The sequence below is a fragment of the Hippoglossus stenolepis genome, chromosome 13, assembly GCF_022539355.2.
Source record: "Hippoglossus stenolepis isolate QCI-W04-F060 chromosome 13, HSTE1.2, whole genome shotgun sequence".
In the NCBI taxonomy this organism is placed as follows: Eukaryota; Metazoa; Chordata; class Actinopteri; order Pleuronectiformes; family Pleuronectidae; genus Hippoglossus; species Hippoglossus stenolepis.
In genome coordinates, this window is record NC_061495.1 from 5,112,705 (window position 1) to 5,135,654 (window position 22,950).

Consider the following 22,950-nt stretch of genomic DNA (forward strand, 5'->3'; position numbering starts at 1 on the left):
AAGAAATTCTGTGACTGTTAAGCGTAACACATCACCACAGTAGGGGGGGACGTTGGAGGACAAGCACTGCGATGAGGAGAGCAGCTCAGGAGGGTACGTCTACTCTCAGCACATTTAGACAGCTCACAGTTGGAGAGCACACCGGGGGCCATAGTATTGTGATTAAAAAGCAATGTTGCTGCTTCATTTACACAAACAAGCAGATGTCTTGTCGTGTTTTCTTGCCTACATTTAAAGGTTGTATCAGACAATGTCACATGGGCCCACAAGTTGCTTTACAAAGTTCTGTCGGTGAGTTTATCTGGATATCTGCAATATTAGGATATTAACCCGGTTGAGGAAATAACCTGAATAAGACACAGGGCACTTGGAATAAGCAAATTAAGACATGTGAAGTAATGTGACCTGAGTTGCATCATGTAGACATGCACACAAATTACTCGCATTAACGTTATATTGGAGTTTTCAAAGTATTTTGCGACATCCACATACAGCAGCTACCAACTGCTTGACGACACATGTCCTGTCCTGGGTGAAAACAAGATGGAAAAACAAGAAGGAGTTGTCGCTTTCGCAATATTAGAAAGAAGACCGTTGCATCGTACCTTCAACATATGAATATGAATGGAAAATTATAGCAGCTCATGGAAATATTGGTGTCCATGTAAACTTATATTTATATAGTCAATTTTAGTTGGGCTGATTGATACTGGCGACTCTCATCATGTTGTATTTAACGTTTGTCATCTGACCAAAACACGCTCGAACTGATACCAAATGCTTTGTGGAAATTGAAGCAGCATAAAAAATACAAAGCAGCCATCAGTTTCAATGAAGAAAATTCATGCTCATAGAAAGAAGAGGCCCTTTAGGTTAAAAAAAAGGTTAATCCATTTGCCTCTATTTCAGAAACATTTTGCAGGTGCACCACACCACCCAAGGTGCTCATCATTTTGTGATTAGAAGATGCTTTCCAATTCTTTTCCAGACATTTCTTCTGCAACTCAAGTACATTTTTATGCACTGCTCTGTTCAGCTTTATAGTGTAGGAATATATACATTTTCTATGGAGACCGGCTGTCAGCAGATGTTCAATATTAAATGACTCAGATCATGAGCAGCAGAGAAGTTGCATTAACCCTCTGGAGTCGGCAATCGCGCCGACATAATAAAATCATGTGATGTGTCGTGCGTGTTCTGGATTTATGTGGATACACGGTGTCAAAGTGTAAAATGAATTGTCTTGTCATATGTATGTTGTGCAGAAAAATTACATTGGCAAGGTTAACATTTTCAAGGCAATATTAAAAGCATTCAAAAATAGCCTGGGGTTAAACTCTTAAAGATACATTAAACACTACGTCAGCCATGTCACGGTAAAGTTGGTCCTCCACACTCACGAGATGATGATGCCGTTGTCGATGGAGAAGCTGTCTGACGGTAGTCCGGCGATGGTCCACGCACGAATCTTGACTGGATCGCCCAGCGAGTTCAGTAGAGACATGTTGGGGGAGCAGGGGATCTCGTTACTCTGGCAAAGATTCATCCACTTGTTTGTCTGATCCTGTAGAGGAGCACATTTACGGCTTATGACTTCATCAAACAAATAAGAGCATGTACTGATGAAAAGTTCAGCTGTTTACAAAGATGTCGACATATCTATCTAATAATTCCATAATTCCTTGTCTGTCTGTATGTTGCTCGCATATCTCGAGAGCCATTCATCTTATCAGCTTCACACTTGACATGTGTATTGATAAGGGTCTAATAAAGTGCATTGTCACATTTAGTGTGATTTGGACGATATGTTCAATATCAATAAACTTTGCATTCAGAGGCGACCAGCGCTCTGTTGCAGCAGCAGCTGGGATTCATCAAGGTAAATGATGTTGTCGATTACAACAACAGCTCATTGATCTTGGCCTGGACGCCTCCGTCTGCAGCTGGATATATGACCTCCTGACAGGTAGGCCCCCGGTGGTGAGAATTGGCAGTCACATCTCCCTCCCAACTGATCCTCAACACAGGCGCACCTCAGGGCCGTGTGCTCAGCCCCCTCCTGTATTCCCTGTTCGCCCACGACTGCACAGCCAAGCACAGCTCCAGCACCATCATTAAGTTCACCGATGACATGACCATCCTGGGCCTCATCTCAAACAACGACGAGGCGGCCGACAGAGAGGAGCTGACGTCACCGACGAGCCGGTGCAGGGCGAACAACCTCTCTCTCTCTCTCTCAATGTCAGCAAAACGAAGGAGATGATTGTGGAGTACAGAAGACAGCAGGGAGGAGGGAACTGTTCTGCTAACAGCCGCAAATCACTGCAGAGAGTGGTAGAGGCGGCACAACACTCAGACAGTCACCCAGTCATCCAGGACATTTACCACCAGCGGTGTCTGCGGTAGGCACACAACATCATCAAGGAGCACAGGCATCCAGCACGCAGACTGTTCACTGATTACCATCTGGCAGACGCAGCTTCTACCATCAGTCCATCAGGTTCCTAAACTTGCAGTCGACTGATGACTAACAACCCTCTGCACATCGTTTTCCTGCCTATTTGCACTTTATTTGGAAAATGTGAACTGACACACACACACACACATGTGCAATAACTATTCACACACACGGTTAAAGTCCTTACTTCATTTGCAATGGATGTCAAACTGCACCTTTGAATGTATATAGACTTAGTTGTGTATTGTACTTGTTTTGTTCCTATAGTAAGCTTTCTACCTTGTTTTTATTTGTATTTTAATTTAACTATTGCAGTGCTGCGCTGCTGGTTTCCTCTTGTCCAACACCTTTCATTGTACTGTTGACCCTGTGTTAACTGCATATGAGTGTTCATGCCAACAAGCGTGTTCACTACAACGGCAACGACAACTGATCCTCCAGTTCAGGGTTCTGAGGTACTGAGTCGAGCTTCAGGGTCCTGCAGCAGGTCTTCACTTGCAGCAGCTCAATCACTGGAGGTCACTTTTACAGTTTCAGAAATAAAACTGCAACCGGCATTAGCACAGGCCAAGAAAACAGCCCATTACAAACAGGCAGGCTTAGGAGGGGGCACTGCAGTAGCTGTTAAAATACTGTATGTATATGTACACAACCAAACCAGCACAGCACAATGTGAGGTGCATGTGACACAGAACAGAATATTACCTTTAAACAGTCAAGTGTCTCTGTATTTACTTTTTACCAAACTTCTCTCAAGCGTTTGGCTTTTTCTTGTTCTGCAATTTGCATCGGTCAGTTTGCTCAAGAGAAATTAATACTTTGACTCACACATTAATGGAAATGTTAACTACGAATGTAGCCGCTACGCCTCAGAAGATATTAAAGAGACATTCATAAAAACATGCACAGACGCACACAGAGAGAGAGAGAGAGAGAGAGAGAGAGAGAGAGAGAGAGAGAGAGAGAGAGAGAGAGAGAGAGAGAGAGAGAGCTGCGTTATCATCATTGATTCTTCCTGTGTGCACCAGAGTCGCTGCATCATGACGTGAAGAAAATTATTAAAGAGGTGCTGAATTGTTTGACACAATATTAATGTAAATGGTGTATTTACCCAACATCAATAATTTGTTTTTTAAACATCACGATTATTGTCAATATAGAGATATTGCGACGGACGTAAACTACCTGCATTCATACAGTATTTGTCCTTTAGCGTACCTGTCTGTAGCTGGAGGTGAAGGCCCCCAGGTAAGCCACTATGCCTGCTGAGATAAGGATATCCCCCGTCAGGTTATTGTAGAGCTCTCTGAGATTAAAGGCCATTTCACTCCAGCGCGTCTTCTCTCCACCCAGCCCTCCAATCAGCTGCTCCGCTCGCTCAAGCTTCTTCCTGCACAGATCCACCTGAGAGATATAATCAAAAGAGAATTACATGAATGTGTTGTCGCCCTGTGGTCAATTTTTCCCAGGTCAAGGAACTGAACCAAGGTCGTGCTAACTGCAGGAAGTTTGCAGTCGCACTTTAAACTCTGAAGAGAAGAACTGCTCTCTCACAAAATAGGGCTGTGAGAATAAGTCTTGAAAACTATTTAAACATTGAAAACATCTGGCACCCCTAATACAGGGTGACCTCATTAATGTGTTATTATTTGAATAATTCTGCGTTTGAATCCTTCAGTTATGTTGTAAGGGGTGGGGGGGGGGGAATCATTGGGGATCATTGAGGGAGCATCTGCTTTTGCTATTTTTCAATCTGGATGGAAATGCTCCTCTTTTGCCTGTTTGATACGGGTCAGTAAACTGAAAACAAACCAAGGCTTTATCAGCGTGAGAGCCCACATGGACCTTGTGAAAGAGTTTGTAATCAATTAAGTTTTCCAGAGCGGTTGCCATTTTGTGTCTAGTGCCACCTTGTACATGTGAAAATGTGAATGTGTTCCTGAATGCTCCTGTTCACAGAACATTTCTGATAATTAGAGTTTTGTGTGTGTTTGCAAGGAACATTTGCCAAATTTTGAAGTTTGTAAAATTAACTTTGTTAACAACACCTGAGTTCGATATATGTTTGAATCATATAACACAGCACTTTATAGAAAATCCATTTCGGTGGTCTGTACATTTCACAGTAGCTAAATGCCAAGTTGGATTTATGTGACTGGACATTGCATAGTACTTGTAAATTACGCTACATGTGGATAGTTGGTTTTGAGCCAGCTGGACACTGCAGGGAATAAAGTGTAATTGATTAACATAGACAGCTTATTGAATGTACATTTCCAAGGAGATGTGTTCATCACAGAAGTAGACCAGAAGTAGAGGGAAAGTGCGTTTTACTGAAACAGCAAAAATAGATGAAAATTACTTGACTAAAAACTGGGAACTGTATAAATCTTGGTTTAACTAAGTGAAAGGAAGAAGACAGAGATGTGTTGTGTTGACTGCTGTGATTTGTTAAATGAATCAAACTCAGTGGCGATCTGGAGGGAAACAAGATCGCACCGTGTCCTCATTTCTCCTTTTACCTGCTTAATACAGGTCCCAGTTTTGATACCGTGGACCTCACCCTTGAGACCCGTAACACACACACACAGCACGAACCTGATTCTCCAGGTCAGCTTTCTTGTTTTTATTAGCGTCCAATGTTTCCTGAAGCTTCGCGAGCTTATCTTGGACTTCTTTGAGCGCGGCCTGTTTTTTGTGCAGGCTCTCCATGGCCACCTTCATTTTCCCCTCAGCCTGGGCCAGCTTCTCCTTCTTCGGAGCCACCACCTTGGCCACTCTGAGGGTAACATGAGACTTTCTTTATACAAGGTTTGTGAGAACCACAGATGAAAAGAACATAGTGACAACATTATCAAATCACTTAAACCTTTTGTCTTCTATACACATTAAGTCTAATATGTTTAAATTGATCTGATTCTGATCATTTATCTGGGACAGTTAAAACATAGACTGTAGCTTTCAGAAATTGCAGCAGCATTTAACCCAGAATCATAACAATGTGAACATTTCCCTTGAATATGATTTTGATCTCACGGATTTGACTTGCTTCATGAATCATTTTGAGCCCAACTGAGAAACCCAGAAGGAGAAGAACATTTCTTACTTGTCATACTTGTCCATGGCACAAACCCACTTACACATCCCTTCAGCTGCAGCGGACGCAGTTCGAATCTTCTCGGGTACAAAGTCTGAGTTGGTGATGTACTTGCTGCGGATGATGGCGATGAGATTTTGTGGGATGTTGTCCTTGTCGTACTCGTGGAGGCTCTGGAGAAATCTCATGTCCCCCAGGAGCTTTTTGGCCGGGCCCCAGAAGTCCTCCACTTTTTTACCAGAGCCCGAAGGGTCTGGCACACGATCTGGCTTGATGCCTTTGAGGATGCAGATTGCCTCCATCACCAGCTTGACAGCTGTGGGGGGGCTTTTCATGGACTTAATCACTGTGATATCCTGGAAATAAAAAAAGAACCACATTATTTGACACCTGGATCTACCACCAACTGAAAGCACACTATCTGATATTAGAAACAAACATGACTCTATTATAACCTGAGTGGTGAGAGTATTCAACGCAGACAGAGCCGACTCCAGGATGGGCATGGCTTCGGCCAGGTCGGCATCACACTCGTCCTTGATGGCCTTGGCAGCCATGGCTTGCTCGTTGGCCTCTGCCTCGTCCACCTTCACCACCTTCTCGGTCTCAGCCACCTCCACAGACTCATGCTCAATTACCACCATCATCTCATCGACCTCTTTGCTGGCCACTAGTAGCTGTGGCTTCAGGGCCTCCAGCTCCACTTGCATGGTGGCCACCTCGTTTGCTGCTGACTCTAGTTTCTCCAGGCCCACCTCATAGCGATGTTTCAGCTTCATCACCTCCCTGGTAAAGAAAGAGATAAGATACATTTTTCAACCAATTCTTTTTGGCCACGTTTCCAATTCAGCTCCTTTATATGTACAAGAAACTTGAGCTATAATAACACTTTTTCAATCGAATTATCTGTATACATCTGTTTCAGACATGCACTGAACCGCAAATAATCTGATATTCTCCAGAAGGACTGAATGTGAGATCGCAAATGTCCTGAGTCAGAGGCTCCGGACATTCTCTGTAGTTTCTCCTGGCAGCAAACTAGTAAAGACGAGACTGACTGTTGTGTTGTTGTCAATGCATCTGAACGGAGAATCTCCTGCCGTGTTTTAAAGGTAATTTTCCGGAAAAAGTCCGGACCCAATTGTGCAGATATTCTTTGGAGTTCATGTCTGAAAACGACTTTGCAGAAACTTCTAAACCTTACGCTCTTTTCGTTTTCAGCAGGGCTTTGAAGGTGGAAATGAGCTCCAGGTATGAGGTTGGTGTGACGTAATTGTGGCGCTGCAGCTCGGTCAAAAAGCGCGTTGACAGCTCAATAGTTGAGGTGTGAAAGCTCTTGCACATGTTAATGCAGCCTTCTCGGGACTCGTCTGTCATCTCCACATCCTCCAGGAAGCGACACGCCACCGCCTGCAGGGCGTCCTCGGGCCAGGTCTGACAAGGAGGGAAAGATTCTTTACAGCCAATCATACAAACGGTGAATTTCATTCTCTGCTACAGTTTTCTCGGTTTGGGGCGTCTGAGCTGTGATCAGTGACACATTATGTGAAGATAATTCAGAAGTTGTCATCTCACCTGCTGTGATGAGGCACTAGCACTCATGTATGATACGGTAAAACCATCGCTCTCTCTTGATTAACTATCCGGAGCATCTAGTTGGGAGACCAACGATGACGGGGAACTCATGCATCATACATACACCCACCTGGAACCAGTTAATGGTGCAGCAGTTAATGAGGGCAGGGAAGCGTCTCAGGCGGTTCCTAAAGGCGTCTCCGATGGGACTCATGGCCAACACCACATGCAGCTGAGTGCGACAGCGCTCGACAAACATGTTGAAAAGGGACAAGGGGCTGCCGTCCGTCTGCTTGTCCCGGTCCCGCTGGCGGTCCAGCGTGTGCATTCGCTCACAGATTTCTTGCTTCTCATCAACTGCAAACAGGTTAGGCACCTGGAGAGAAGCAAAACAAAACAAAACAGTATTCATCATTCTCTCACTGCATCCATACGTTCATCCATCTTTCCAAAATGTTCTCCACCCTTACTTCTTTCTAAAAGTTATCTACTTCAACTCATTCATTAATCTATCGATAACCATGAATATGGCTTTTCCTGTGTCCCCGCCCACCCACTTTACCTCACCAGTGTTGAGCAGGTTACCGACGTCCTCCAGAAATGACTCCATTTTGATTTGTGTGTCTGTGAAAAGAAACACGCCGTGGGCTTCACCCTGTGTGGACTTCCTCATTATTAGCTTCAGGTCGTTGTGCCATTCCGCGGTTCCGTAAGTCTTGGAGATCTCCACCTGGAAAAGCTCTGCCTCTGCCATGTAGGCAGCCAAGCGGGTGAGAGACTGACGCCCGCTCCCACCAACGCCCACCAGCAGGGCGTGTCCACCTGGCTGCTTGAGGATGCGGGAGATGCGGCACACGTGTTCGATGGCAAAACGAAAGAGCACCAGATTCATGGGTGCCTTGCTGATGTTGTTGAATTCCTCCAGGTGGGACTCCACCACCTGTCGGAGCTGGTCGAGGTTCCGCACCTCACGGTAGTTGCGGTCCTCGCCCTTGGGGTCGTGAAAGTCACAAAACATGAGGCTGCGCAGGTCGTCCTCAGTCACCTTTCCGTCACAGTCCTGGTCCAGATGTTGGAAGAGTTGATGGAAGTTTTCCTTCATGTGACTCTGAGACACCACCTGTAAATGGCTTACGAGCCAAGACCGATCTTTGTCGTGGACCAGTCGATCGTAGTAAACCCTCAGGACCTGAGGATCAACAAAATAAAGGAGTGAGTGGAAGACAATAAAAGGGAGAGACACATAGAGAGAGATCACAGCACAACGTGGGTGTTACAAATTCAGATAAGACAGATCATAAACCTCTACTGTCAAAGCAGTACACAACATTATGAACATTGAAAGATGATAAAATAACAAAATATAAAAACATGTCTCTATAGCTAGTAGTTAATTTTTATTTTCTTTGCAGTTTAGGTTATTTAATGACCTCAGCTCTCAAGTACTGTCCCCTGTCTGTCTGTTGTGTACAACATTACCTCATGTACCCAGAGCCGTTTGATGACGCAGAGCTCATCTGCAGTCTCCGGCCGGGACAGGCAGATGCCCTGGATGACCCGGGAGACGTCTCGCAGATTGAACAGGTAATGAGACTTGGTGGGAGTGGGTAGCAGGTTCTTGGTGGCTTCTTGGTACACGGACACGGTGCTGTGGACGATCTGCGAGGTCAAAGCTGTAAAGGGCTCGGGGAAAGCAAACCTGTGGATAAAATGGTTGATTCAGTTTTTTGGGGTGAATTAACTGAATGAACACTTTCTTTGTCTTGTCTTATCTGTCTTATATTATGCTATAGCCTAGCTCCATCTCTATTCTGGTGAGAATCGTTTGCCTTGTGTGGAAAAACAGGCTCCACGTTGAAATTCGAGATGACGCACCACTGCAGCGAGGCTTCAACTGCACTTTTTCACCTTAAAATAGCAGCTAGGGAAAATGGTGCCACTTTCATTCCCACTCCTGTCGCCAAACGCCAAAACTGTAACTTAAGTACCTTCCTGTGAGTGTGTGTGTGTGTGTAACTGACTGACAGTCGCAATTTAAATTGCCAGATTTAGGTCCAGCAATTTCTAGAGTGATGCCAACTTTAGATCAGTTAAAAGACTTAGAACGCTTAGATGCTAATCTGCTAGTTGAAGAAGCGTTGGGTCAACCGTCTGTCACATACTAAACACTGAAATGAAAATATATGGTAAAAAAAAAAAGACCAGACATCATCTTCGGTGCTGCAGAGAAGCTCAATAGATTATTAGTACTCAGAGGATTTGGTTATGAACACAAAATACCGTATGTTGAAATGCCAGTCCATGATCCTGGAGAAGATCGTGTACATCGTCTTCTCATCGAAATCATTAATGGTAATCATGTTGAAGTGGCGCAGGTAACGAGGAGTGACCGGGTTCCGCCCTCCACCTAAAGAATAAGCAGAACAGAAAACGTTTTAAAATGTACTGGAAGTATGTGAGGGCCTTTCTCTTACGGCTGGTAGCTGGCTCAGTGGACAGGGGTGCACTCAAGCGTACATGGCTGGTTGTATTGGGAGAGGAAGTGCAATTTGTAAACACCTTAAGGCAGCGGGGACACAACACAGCAGGTAGCGGCTGGTTTGTGACATCGTCTCGACAGCACTTGAGCAGCATTTAGTGGCCAGCTCCATTCTGTCCACCAATCTAAGGCTTTGAAACTGTGTCACTGATGCTGTTCGTAAACTATAGGGCTGCTACAGCTGCTCCTTACCAGGTGGCCCCATAGCACATATGATCTGGATATCCACCAGGTTGATCATGGAGCAGTTCTTCGTGTCGTACCAGTTCCAATGGTCCAGCCACTGTCGCAGCAGCTCCACGGGTGGCTGGGCACCGTAAACCTCCCTGGCTGGCATGTTCACATCGTCCACAAACACCACCTGATCAAATGTAACAGTGTAAATGGAAATAAAATTAAAACCACACTGATTTATGTTAAGATGCACATTTTTTCACAGCTGCATATCAAAATAACACCATTAAGTGAATACAAATCTTTAAAAATGCAACATTTCAGTGACTCGCCTCATTGATATGAATGTTTACTGGAAAATAAATGAAGCATACCAACATAAAACATCACATGAACCTAATGAGGAGGGTTTACCATTTTCTTTCCCAGTGGAGGGCCGAACACTCCCTTGCGCCGCTTATCCAGCTTGGACATAATTATGTTCTGGGTCTGAGCAGCTGTAGTCTGGGCTGAGAAGTTGATAAATAATGGGCTGTACACGTCCTTCTGCAGCTGATTCAATAGGAAGTCCTGGGTAATAGATATTTGAAATATGAGCACAGGTTATCGTCAAATCAATTGTACAGAAGTACAGTACAGTACCGTATACTACCATGAATATTAACAATAATTCAAAATGGTGACAGGATGCAACAAAAAAAAGACACTAACTAATAACATGAGTCCTGTATGTAAAAAAACTGGATAATTATGTGAGAGATATAAGATATTCTGAGAACTTAAAGTGACTTAAGAAGGTGTGCGGATGTCATTGACTTAATTCAAGAATTAAATGTAATCAAGGTACTAACACGGTTAATAACCGCAGGCTTAAAAAAAAAAGAAAAAGCTCATTACATTTGAAGGTATTTCACTCTATTCTCGAGACACCTTACACAGGTTGAGTGCATAAAAAATGATGATTTCCAATTCGGTCCTGGCAAATGGTTGTGATAAGCTTTAAAATCTAATTAAATGTGGCAATTAGTATGTATTTCATTAGATAAAAATTGGATCTCAGTTAATCCCTGAAAATGACTTTGAAATGAAGTAGGAAATTAGTTGCCCTCCGAGGACATGTTCCAAAGTGATGTTCTGTAGGTCAAAAGGGTAAAATCAATGAATTTTAGATTTTCCACGAGAGGTTTACAAAAGGGCCTTTTTACTGTAAGCTAAAGGGGGCTTTTTATGAAAGGTCATTTTGATAAATGGGCCTTCTCCTTTTTGTTTGAACAGAGAACACAGAGCAGAGAACACAGACGCCGGTGAGTTAATCATAGTTTTATCTACTTTCATGGTACTTTTACTATGTACCCTGTATGTTCAGAGCACACGGCCGGGCTTCTCCTGAGTGCATGTGAACAAGCATGCACACGGCGCTCACGCACATGCCTGGGAAATCGTGGGTAATGAGCTGTATAATTGAAGTGGGCTTTGCGATGTGAATGATCACAGGATGCAGCCGAGGTGCATCGCCATCCTCTTCTTGTGTGAATTACAAACCAGAGGCACAGCTTGTGTCTGCCTCACTTCAGAGTATTCCGGCGGTGTGTGATGGAGAGTTGTGTATGTTTGTCTGACGGTGCTGGTGCCGGCACAGCGCCAGTCACATTCTTTATGGTCTGCGTGCTGGTGCTGCTTTATCACTCCCGCTAGATTTCCCCAATGAGATGATCTCTACGCTCCCCAGTGTCCCAGGTTTGAACACACTAATGGATGAACTAATGAAGGGAAGGGAAGGAAGGGGGATTAGTCCTTGATATAAATAGCCAAGGGGTCTGCTGAGAGACACCAGCTTCACACCTGGTGCCCGTAGCTGCATCGCTTCCATATTTGTGTGTTCAGGCACTTTGGAAAGGAGTGTCGACTCATCCCATGGAATGATCTTCCTTGTAGCATTTAGATGTGAGCACTTGACCGCTCCACATTAACTGACGTAACTCTGTCTCTTCATGATTGGACACACTGCTCTGACGTTGGGGCAGAAGCTTCTGGTCAAATATTCATCATCTCTCTGGCATATTTGGCTGCTCTAGAGTGGCTTTCGTTCAAGGCTACTGAAAAATATACAGGAGTATCACTTAAAATGGGGCCAGTGCCGCTCTTATATATATATCAAGTACTTAATGCTGCTTCCAGCTATTAAAAATAACCTTAACCTGTTGCATTAAATATATCTGAATGAGATATTAATATCAATTAAGAGACAGACCATTGGAACTCTGGTTGAAAAGCACTGAAGTAGATTTATACAATTTGTGTGACTCACTTTTTTTCCGTCTCTCTTTCTGTTTTTTGTATTTTCTCTCTGGTTGTGGTTGTTTTGTTATTACCAGGCCATATCGATGTGATACACTCATCTGTGACTGATTATTTGTAAAGATTTTGTTATTCGCAAAGACAATTTATTAGTAATCATAAATAAAAAAAAGATGTATATGTATGTATAAGCATGTGGGGGCGGGGTTTCATATTCCTTTCGGTGGTTTCCTGCTATTCCACTGATCGACAGTTGGTGATGCCGAGAAATAGACGGCAAAGGTCGGAAAGTAAAATGACTATCTGGTAAATGTAGATGTAAACGAGGGACAAAACAATACACAACTCACAGTAATGTAGACGCTCTTGCCGGTGCCCGTGGGGCCAATGAAGATAGTGGGTCTCTGGTGGGTGACGAGGAGCCCCATGAGCGCCATGCAGCGCACCGTGTTCTCCGTGGGAACAATGATCTCGTTGAACTGCGCGGCTTTGCATATGGGGGGAGCAGTCTTTAGCTCATCCGTCCACAGCTCCCACCTGCCCGCGCCCTGAAGCGTTGGGGGAGGATTTCAGATGAGAAATTTGATTTTAAGATTTGCATTTTAGATATAAAAAGGCTACTGTGCTGCCACTCAACCAAAACATACCAGGAAGCCCACGGGCTCATAATATCTAGTCTTTGACTGTAAATAACAATATTTGCAAAGAAATGGATTTTGCATATATTGCGGGCCACAAAAACACACAGGCATTTGTACATTAAAGGTGTCTAACATGATTTTCAGAATTGATTCATATCCATTGGTATTTTTCACTGCAATTCCATTTAGCTCCTCCAGTTTCAGGTCCCAGGTCTTACTGGTAGACTAAAAAGAGCCCATCTTATATACCCACTCCCGTGAAGTACCTGGACTGTGTTTCTTTTCCTTTAGAGTGAAAAACATTGCTTTGTTCATCATCCTCCGTGATAAAGATTGAATTTACTGGCAGCAATTTCAAGGCAGGTGGAGAAATGTGACGGAGACTGAAGAACGACACTTCATAAAGGTCAAACCCAGAAGGAACGCGAGCTTCATTCTTCAAATAAAATGTACAAGTGCTCTGTCACTCTGTCCAGTCCACAAGTGCCTGATGTAGACGGGGCTCTCCCCTGTGCTTATTGTCAGTGATTGAGACAAAGATAGTGTAAACACAAATAATGTATAATAAAACCATCTGTAGTCTCCATCGTGCGGGAGAGATATTTCGTTTTGGTCCAGTTCTAAAGACCCCACACACACACATTTTTCCATAAGCAGCTCATTAAGACGGAAGTCATAAATTTCAAAATGCTTCTTGAGACCACCCTCGTGCAGCAAAGCGCTCGCGGCTGCACAGGGATCAGTGACAGACCTACCTCTTTAATGAAGCGATATTGGTAGACTGTTCCCTCGGTGGGCAGGGGAACCGTCAGCTGCTTACGTGGGGCCTCCACAGGGGCCAGAATGCCGTGGCAGGCCCGGGTGTCCTTACTCAGAGGACCGCTCAGTAGCTCCCTCGCCACTGCGTCGAACTTGAGCCGGCCCGAGTCGTCACAGCTGGCGCCCACGGACCACACCAGGCAGAAGACACAGATGCCCTGCGTGAGAAGGACAAAGGTTTGAATGGTTTTGTCAGTGTCAACTGCTGCAGGGGGGCCATTGTGAAAAAGTGATTTCATCTTTTATCTTCACGTCATCAGTGACACTTTAAGTAGCATTATAAGAATATGTAAATTTTCTGTATCTATAGAGCTTTTCTAGTCTTGATGACCAGTCAAAGTGCTTTTACAGCGATTTGGGACGGGGATCCAATAGAATCAAACTGTCGATCTTCTCCTCTTCCTCCGGAGCTTCAATCACTGCAGGTGCATGTTTTGTTTGAATCTTGATTCGAATCCCGAGTTTGCATGTTCTCATTTTCCCCTCTTTGTGTGGGTTTGCTGTGGGAACTCCGCTCCACAGTCCAGAGGTTTTAAGTCGACCATAGGTTTGAATGTGAGTGTGAATGGTTGTTTGTCTCTGTATCTGACAGCTCTGCGATACACTGGTGCCTTATCCAGGGAATACCCCACCCCACCTCCAATGTCAGCTGGGATTGGCTCCAGCCTCCTCCCGCGAAAGGATAAGCGTTATAGCCATTACATTAAATTACATGACATTTAACTGACGCTTTCATCCAAAGCGACTTCCAATTAGTGCATTTAACATCTATGAGGAGCCATTCAGGGTTCAGCATGTTGCCCGAGGATACTTTGACATGGGGCGGGATTCGAGACACCGACCTCCTGGTTGGAGGACGACTACTTAGCCACAGCCGCCCTCATATTATCATATTTTAAATACATGAGGAACAACCCCCAAAATGAACAGATCAATGTTTAAGATGGGCTTTGTACAGTGAGAGAAAAGTATTAAAACAGACACCAGCTCACTGTAACGAAAGCCAAACTTGATAAATCCCTGTGCACAGATGGGGTTTGCAATTAACAAATCGTTTAAAATGTACAGCAACCATGTAAACATCTCCGCCAGTGTACAGATTATATTATGAGACAAAAAAACAGAATCCACAGAGAAGAGATGTCTTTGTTGGAGAAAACAGCAGGAATAGTGTAGGAATTGGAAATGAGGCTTAGCAGCCTCATGATAGCTCCTGCTGTTAAAGGGCTGATTAATTCAACACTTTGATAATGACTGGCTGAGAAACATGGGAGAGGAGGTTGAAAGGCATTCATCAGTGCAGTGTGCCATGGGGGGATAATAGCAGTGCTTTCAAAAGACATGATTCAGAGGCAAAAAAAAGAAAAATCAATTGGAACTCATGCAGGGGGCAGAAGAAAAGGCTCATCTGCTAAAACTTTTCTGCTCTTTGTGCGTCTGTGTGGAAGCATTTCTGATGAGGACAGTATATTTAAAGCAGAAAGACGGGCTGTGTGGTGAATACTGTATATTCATAGTTGTTTGGTAAAATAGAAAGGTTTTGAATGTAATGTCAGCTGTAACATTTTCAGTTTATAACTCCCAGTCTCAATTAAGTTTAAAATAACTCAATCCAGCTACAGATAGCAGGCTGGAATGTATTCTTTTCCAATTTAATTTTACAGCTAAATAATATTTTCATCTGACAATAAGACATTTTTTGAAATGTATAAATTTGCTTTAGTTTGAATGTATATTAGTTATTTGCACAATTTGGGAATTAAATGTGTACCCAACACTAATAAGGAATGTTGTTCTCAAAGTTTTAAAGCTGTTGTTGGGACGGGTTGGGAAGATTTCTCCTGTAGATGTGTTGTGTATTTGTGTTGTGTATTGTCTCATCACACAGAGCTGCCTTCTTTCAGTGACTAACTCCTGCTTTCTTATGCCGTTCAGTCCAGCGAACCAATCATTTTTCCTATCAAACACAGTTTCTCCCTGTGTGCAAGTCCTTTGTGTTTGCTTCCACTATTGCGTTATGCTTCCACGAGCAAAACCTTAGACTAACTACGTCAATGCAATGCAAAATAAAACTTGACATTCCCAGTTGCTTAAAAAAAAAAAAATTCAGTCTCACGATATTCTGAGCATAAAGAGATGTTCTGATCCCCAAACTGCTGGGGAGTTCGATTTTTTTGTTTCCCAATAATGTTCGTTGACGCTGTCAAATCACAGCTGTCTTGGATGTCAGTTTAGTTTTTGTTTGTTTGTTTGTACTGTATCGTAACTTCCAGTCTGGCGAGAACGCTGTACTACATGTTGCATCATGTACGTACATATAAAAGACTTAAGAAACAGGAATGAAACAGAGGCATGGATGTGTTCACAGTTTTGACCCATTCACACAGACACATTCATACAGTGCATCTATGTGCAGCTCTTTTACACATCACTCACACACTGCCAGGGGCAATTTGGGGTTCAGTGTCTTCAGCACGTGGAATGGGATCAAACTGTCGACCTTCTCGTTGAAATGGACAAACCGCTCTTCCTCCTGAGCTTCAACCACAGGTTTTAAGTTAACTGTATAGAGTGGGTAGTTTTTAAATTATCTGACAGACCATTTCCATTCGTAGGCCTGCATTGAATAATGCCATCTAATATATAATGTCAGATGTTTTTGATGGTGAAGCCCACCGTGGGTTTACATGTTCATTTAATATGTTTCTATTGCTGATAATACTGTAATAATAAACAATGGTAGTAGCAGTCATATAGTGACTGTGGACACAAACCTCCAACCAGGAGCAAACATCCGTCTCATTCATGCTCTTCATCTTTTCTTCATCATGAAACTCATCCATCATGCAGTCCATCAGATTCATTAGGGACTTGACAAGATTGGTGTCAGAGGTTGGGGACAGCTCCTGAAATCAAGCAACAACAAAAAAAAAGATAACATCAGAAATTTGAAAGAAACGATTGGACCAGTAACCTGTGGAGGTTTCCCTTTGGAATAAAAAAGAAAATATTGTTCATTTGCAAGCAGCTGCTGTGTGACAGTATTTCCTGAGGATGGTTCAGCACCTTGGTAGCCTTTCGAATGAGCTGTATGCAGGGTGGCAGCATGCGGTCGAAGAGGCCAGCGATGAGGTCTCTGTGCGTGGCACTGACTGTGGCTGGCAGCGTGTTGAGCCAGGACAGCATAAGAGGCCTCCAGCCCAGCATATGTGGCTCCATGTAGATCATACCACAGCGAGACACCTGCCACAAACACACATCACACCTGATCACACACTCAGCTATGCGAGTGGCACAGTAAAGAACATTTCAGCTGCTTTCAGACATGCACTGAAGTCTAGACATGTTCCTGAACTTTTCCAGAGGGGCTTTATGTGAGAACTTGAACGTCTGAGTCAGTTGCTCTGGACGTTTTTTCATATTTCAGGATGAAAAAAAGGTGCCGTACACGTCGAAACGCCAACTTGACAAGCTAATGAGATTTGAGAGCTTTTGGCATTGATGGCCGATGCCTGTGTTGATGTGCTGTGAACAAAAACACTGGATTCGGCAGCAGAGTTTAAACTTCCTGTCCTGCCTCCTCGTCTGAATGTTTCCAGAGTTCAGATGTGACAGCAGCTTTAGTTCAGATATGATCAGAAAAAAGCTTCAAACTAGGAAAAGATCTGTACTTTTCTGCCGTGACCCTCATCCCAAGTTCTTCAGGCTTAGAAAAAAAACAATAAACCTTCTTTTCATCATTTGTACTGTGAGCCTGTGTCCTGTGTTTGGGTTTTTACTCGTTAGATATAATGTAATACACATGAAAATATGGGTAGGGGAGAAAATGGGAAAAAAGAAGGGTACGGTTTTAAGATAAATAACTTCCACAGACAAAGAGAGAAGGAGAGATCAACAAAGTACAAAAGGGACCGCGAACAAAGTAATCACTAAAACTTTGAAGCGTCTGCATTCAGCATGATGAAAGGAACAGATGCCCGGCTGTGGAGAATCATAAATAGAAGTCTGTTTAATAAAAAAAGTAGAGCCAGCTAGATGCATTCAGGGACATTGGGTTTTCTCTCAAGGCATCTCTGTGTTGCCAGGACAATCCTTTGTTAAGACCTCTCAACAACAAACTGTAAGGAATGGTGGAATAATAAACTTTTCTGAATATACTGCTTGAAATCTAGACAAAGACTCCTGTTCATCCCAAAGGAGAGGGCTGTAACAATCTATGTTTTACAAAGTTTGGCATTATTCTTGAGTCTGTGGAATGGATGGTATGAACTTCCATTGCGTTATGCCCCCTCTGCGAAATATCATCACTGGCGAGTAAAGAGAAGTGACACTACAGGTTTGGCACATGATGGTCTACAACCTCCCCAGGAAAACAGATACCACGCCACTTTACATGAAAGGGGATAAAAAAAGGGGAAAAAGAGGATTGTGCTGTAACTTCATTTGGTTAGGACCCAGAAAGTCAAGGAATCGTTGCCCGAAAATCTACTCTACTCAAAAAATGTGTTTCTAAATAAGAACAGCAAGCCATTCTTGAAAACATCCAGCTATTGGAAACCATTACTGCATCTGCATCACTGTAGGCAAGCTCTAATGGAGGTAAAGGTGCTTCTCACTGTGGCTGGTGAGGCCACCTCCAGGTCCATGGGCTCAAAGATGAGGCTCATTTGCGGGGACATCTGAATGATCTCGCCGCTCATCAGACACAGCTTCTTGTTGTCGTCGAGTACCGTGTTCATGTTCTCGATCCACACGGCATCAACCGGGCCGTCAAAGACGAGCCATTTTCTGTCAGGGCTCTGAGAGACAAAAAGAGATGAGACGGATGAACATTATTGGCCATCCTGGCGACCTCCGGGCTTATTTTTTTGTTTAACGTGGCAAAACCAGAGATGAACACATCATCATATCAGACAAACACAACCTAAAGAAGAGCTGTGTAAAAAAGTTAGTGCACAGAAAGTCGTGTTCTGCGCCGGGTCTATAAAGACGCTGCCTGTATCCTCTAATCACACAGGACACGTTTACTTCTCTCCCACTAAAAGGAATTATCCCTGTGCATTCTTTCAAGGTCACCAAATAACTCACGTGCATTGTAATCTAAGCGAAGGATGTTTTACTAAATGAATGAAATTAACACCTACACTGTCATAATGGAGGCGTCAATTCTCCAGTTAAATTTGCTGGCGAGAGCTGTGCTTTAAATTGATTTGTCGTAACGTGAACAAATGGATGTGCCTGGGCTGGGGCCATCTGGTGCTTGAGAGGGAAGAGTGTACGCTGTAATGTAATGATCTGACAGAGCGTAGGCACCGAAACAAAATGACATTGTGCATGCAAAGCGTTTAATACACCACACTGCTGCTGATTCCAGATCAACACAGAGAAATTAGTAGAGTTCAATATGATGTCGAGGAAAACAGAGCATAGCCAAGGAAAGACTTTTGTCCAGGGAGGGAAGTGACTTTTTCTTTAAAAAAAAAACGAATTAGCTTTGTTCTTGTTCTCCACTTTCATTGTACACGTTCTGTCTCAGCTGTCACAACAACTCGTCGTGCTCCTTATTCGTTGACAAAGAAGAAAACAATTTGTAAAATGACAACTTTACACACAGACAATTTTTTTTTAACTGACAAGTTCATTTGGAAACAATCTCTGAATAGGGCGAAACAAATGATTTTCCATTATGACATGCCTCCAACTGCAATCTGTAAACTGTCTGGCCGTGTGTGTGCGGCGGTGAGCGGACGTGATGGAAAGAGTTATTAAAAATCTAAATTTAACAAGACGGCAGTATTTTATTTTATTTACCCTGTCACTGCAGCTTTTCTCTCTAACAGCTTGAAATTAATTGGAACGTCGTGCCATCTTCTTGCTGCACAGCTAACTGTAATATAAAACATGAGTGCACTGCACCTTTGCTTACACCCTAATGTGCCACTGGAGCAACGTGCTTTCAGGTTTTAATGGATGGTGAAAAGTGCAGCAGCACTTCCTCCAAGTGAATCAGCTCTGAATAATGGAGGAAGCAGCAGAATAATTCTACATGTCTATTGTGTGCCTACCAACGGGGTGGCACTCTCAGACGAGGTCGTGGTATTTATGCTTCTGCACAGGACCGCGTGGCTGAAGCAGAGATTTAACAAAAACACTTTTTGTTTTGATTGGTGACACAAAGTTGCTTCTATTGAGATAGTAAAGGTTGAAAGGAGACAAATTATGTTCATATTCAGGTTTGGGAATGAAATTGAGGTTATTACTTGAAAAGTTTAACATGCTCTCATGTTTAGAAAACAGGTTTCTTTCCTCATTGCTGCAGCTCCTCTTTTCAGCCTCTGTCTCTTTAATCCCCTTCCTGATAAAACCCAGTCGGCTCTGATTGGCCGCCCTCCTGCTCTCTCTATCCCTGGCTTTATTAAGGCCCTTGCCAGACTAACCACTTGCCTAATGCAAATGCACGACTCGCGGAAGTATCAGCCGGACTAATGAAGCTGTTAGTGAAGCTGCACCATCGATGTTTTCTGTGGGGGAGCAGACTTAGAGCCGTTTTAACTTTGCAGACCTTTAACATACACAAAAAAAAAGCACTTTAACACAGTATGATCAATATGTTTCTTCACATAGACATTTCATTCACATTATGTTGAGTAATTAAACCTCCAATACTCCTATAAATTATTTCAAGGCTTAAATTTGCCTGCTTTAGTAAAGAAGTGCAGAATAACTTTTAAATCAAGGATCTAAGAGGAGCTCAGTGGGTTTTGTTTGGCAGCCTGTTAAAACAGTACATGATTACCAGATGTACCAAAATGTATTACATGTGAACTTTGACTTTTTAGTTTGGTCAATGCCCCGCGCGCTAACATGAAGGAGGCTTGTACTTACATATCTATATCAAACTATTAGTCCAATACTAGTGGAGCCCATTAATTCAAATTAAACAACTAAATCTGTAACTTCACTTCAGTCTGAGGCCAAGATTTTAGGATTAGGGTCAACATATGTGATATTATTTGTGAATATACTGTACACACTATCAAGGACATGGAGAAACATGCGACATTATGGAAGGTGTTATAGCTCCCACAGATCCTTTCGGCATATCAGAGGTTGTGAATGATGAAATATTACATGAATATGTCAATTTTACCACATAGGATGTCAAAATGAATGCCCGTTGCACAATTATACTGGATTTCAAGTGGTCTATATCCCAAAATTAATCATGAGAAGCCATCTTACCTGGGAGGCAGCAAAGGTTCTGTAGCTGACAGCGAGGATGCCATCGGACCACTCGTGAGAGACTGGGTCAAACTGGCCATAAAGCTGGCCCATGGTGATGGATTTGGGGTTGATGACGGTGATCTGCACCTGATTCTCATCCATGAGACCCTGTAAATGCAGTGACACATACAAACACACGTCATAAACATAGAGATATCATAAACTCAAGAGAAATGGATGCACTGGTTAGAGTTTTTCGGAGCATGACGGCCGCTCGTTCGACTAACTTGTCGACTCCAAGACTCACAAATTGCTCACAGGATTACTGTCTGCGTGACAGGAGATCTGCTAACTGAGGAAGAGAAGCAAAAAAACTGCGACAAAAGGCTTTTCAGACAAGGTGTCACTTTGAGTTAAAAACAATGAGAGTGCGAGCTGCCGACGGGAAGAAGAAAAAAACAATACAAAGAGGAGTGAGAGGGGAGAGGGGTTGGACATGATCAGTGGATGTGCAGCGACAAGGATGACTATGATAAATGTGGCGTTCCCAGGCGTTCCATCAGCAGGCCTTCATCCGTCTCCTTTGTGGGATGTCTCGCAGCCCTCAGCCATATACAACACGCCAGCCCTGCTCTTCTCCCGGAGATCGATAACTACTAAACAACGAATACAGCTCTGACAAATTGAATGGATGTGTTTACTCGGGACAAACATGTAGCTCGGATAAGCCTTGGATATTGATTATAATGCATATTTTTACTTGACATAAAAGTTAATTTTTTTTTCACAGATTGAATACTCCTAAGCCTCAGGGGACCCCATCCAAATTCATAATGAAGAACATTTAGAAATGCATGGTCAACCATTGGAATATAACATTCTTTTAATTAAATTTTCTGACGAATTGACCAGCCTTAAACCAGACATGAACAAAACAGATAAGTGGAACCTCAAGAACAACTACAGGAATAAAACCAAAAGTGGTTTAAAGTAGCTATTGATTAAGTAGCTGAGAAATAAATAAATAACCCAAAGCCTAATATGCCATATTTCTCAACTGCGTGTCTTTTCTAATCTAGAGTGTCCCCATTCTTCTACAGCCTGATTAGATTTAAACAGGGCAACAAACCTTTTCACAGACGTCATGAAGGGCAGCTGCCAGCACACGGTACGCACTGGTCTTTCCTCCGAAGGGCTCACCCACCAGCATGAAGCCGTGCCTCACGATCATCATCTCATAGATCTGCAGGATTTTCTCTGCAAAGAAGTCGGTGACTTGCAGGTTCATGCGTTTGCAGTTTTCCTCAATGGCCTCCCGCAGGATGTGGTAGTCTCGATTTGGGAGCTTGACCCCCGGGAAGAGGTCAGAGGTGATACCCTGAGATGGAAAAAGGCAAAGTTGGTGGAGAACCGTGAATGTTGAATGAGGAAACATATATAAACATACACAATCTATCTAATAATTCAAAGTAATCGACTTCACACTTCACAAAAAGTAGTCGACCAGTCGATTAATCCCAGGAGAGGATTTGTGTGAGAGAGATTGGACGTTTGATGGTCGGTGATAGGACGAGAATTACGTTATAATAATTATTAGAGAACTATGATAACTGTGGCTTGTCAACTTCATGTCAATAAGCTGCATGTCTGCTTTAGATGTCACCGCTGTATTACTGCTCCCTGCTGAACCCACAGCTGCACAACTAGTATGACGACGTGTCAACTCGTAGTTTTGAACGTCGCCTCGTCGAGTAGTCTGCGAAACCCCTGGTTTATATTAAACACTACGTACAATGGAAACAAGTTTACTCGCACACAAAAACACATTCACCTTGAGGTGTTTCGAGTACAAACGAATGAGAGACACACACACACACATTTTCAAGTGAACTCTTCTGAGTCAAACAGACTTAAATTGTCCTTCGTTGTGAATCGTGGTTCCAAATGAACTGACTGGAATTAACATAGGCCGACATCAGTAGACGTGTTCCGCTGTATCAGTCAAGATGGGACTCTCCACTCTGTCGCACCTCAAATAGCTTCAGATCATGGGCCAGGAACTTGGGCAGATTGACATCGATAATGGATCTCAGCAACAGGGTGTCTTCATTGTCCTCGGGAAAGG

General features: G+C 43.3%; 1 protein-coding gene across 1 annotated transcript in view; it reads right to left on the reverse strand.

The window, feature by feature from the left end:
- Positions 1 to 22,950, reverse strand: part of dnah7 (dynein, axonemal, heavy chain 7) — a 69,783-nt gene that overhangs the window by 20,947 nt on the left and 25,886 nt on the right. The window contains exons 28-47 of the mRNA XM_047342624.1: positions 22,856 to 22,950; positions 21,955 to 22,203; positions 20,844 to 20,993; positions 18,218 to 18,400; positions 16,668 to 16,844; positions 16,376 to 16,507; positions 13,538 to 13,759; positions 12,492 to 12,689; positions 10,258 to 10,413; positions 9,862 to 10,030; positions 9,411 to 9,537; positions 8,610 to 8,829; positions 7,693 to 8,319; positions 7,261 to 7,506; positions 6,760 to 6,989; positions 6,011 to 6,341; positions 5,565 to 5,911; positions 5,057 to 5,237; positions 3,677 to 3,862; positions 1,401 to 1,564 (exon numbers count right to left, since the gene is read on the reverse strand). The exon at positions 22,856 to 22,950 is cut by the window's right edge and continues 4 nt beyond it. Of these exons, the coding sequence (XP_047198580.1) occupies positions 1,401 to 1,564; positions 3,677 to 3,862; positions 5,057 to 5,237; positions 5,565 to 5,911; positions 6,011 to 6,341; positions 6,760 to 6,989; positions 7,261 to 7,506; positions 7,693 to 8,319; positions 8,610 to 8,829; positions 9,411 to 9,537; positions 9,862 to 10,030; positions 10,258 to 10,413; positions 12,492 to 12,689; positions 13,538 to 13,759; positions 16,376 to 16,507; positions 16,668 to 16,844; positions 18,218 to 18,400; positions 20,844 to 20,993; positions 21,955 to 22,203; positions 22,856 to 22,950 (4,390 nt within the window). The remainder of the gene's footprint in view (positions 1 to 1,400; positions 1,565 to 3,676; positions 3,863 to 5,056; positions 5,238 to 5,564; positions 5,912 to 6,010; positions 6,342 to 6,759; positions 6,990 to 7,260; positions 7,507 to 7,692; positions 8,320 to 8,609; positions 8,830 to 9,410; positions 9,538 to 9,861; positions 10,031 to 10,257; positions 10,414 to 12,491; positions 12,690 to 13,537; positions 13,760 to 16,375; positions 16,508 to 16,667; positions 16,845 to 18,217; positions 18,401 to 20,843; positions 20,994 to 21,954; positions 22,204 to 22,855) is intronic.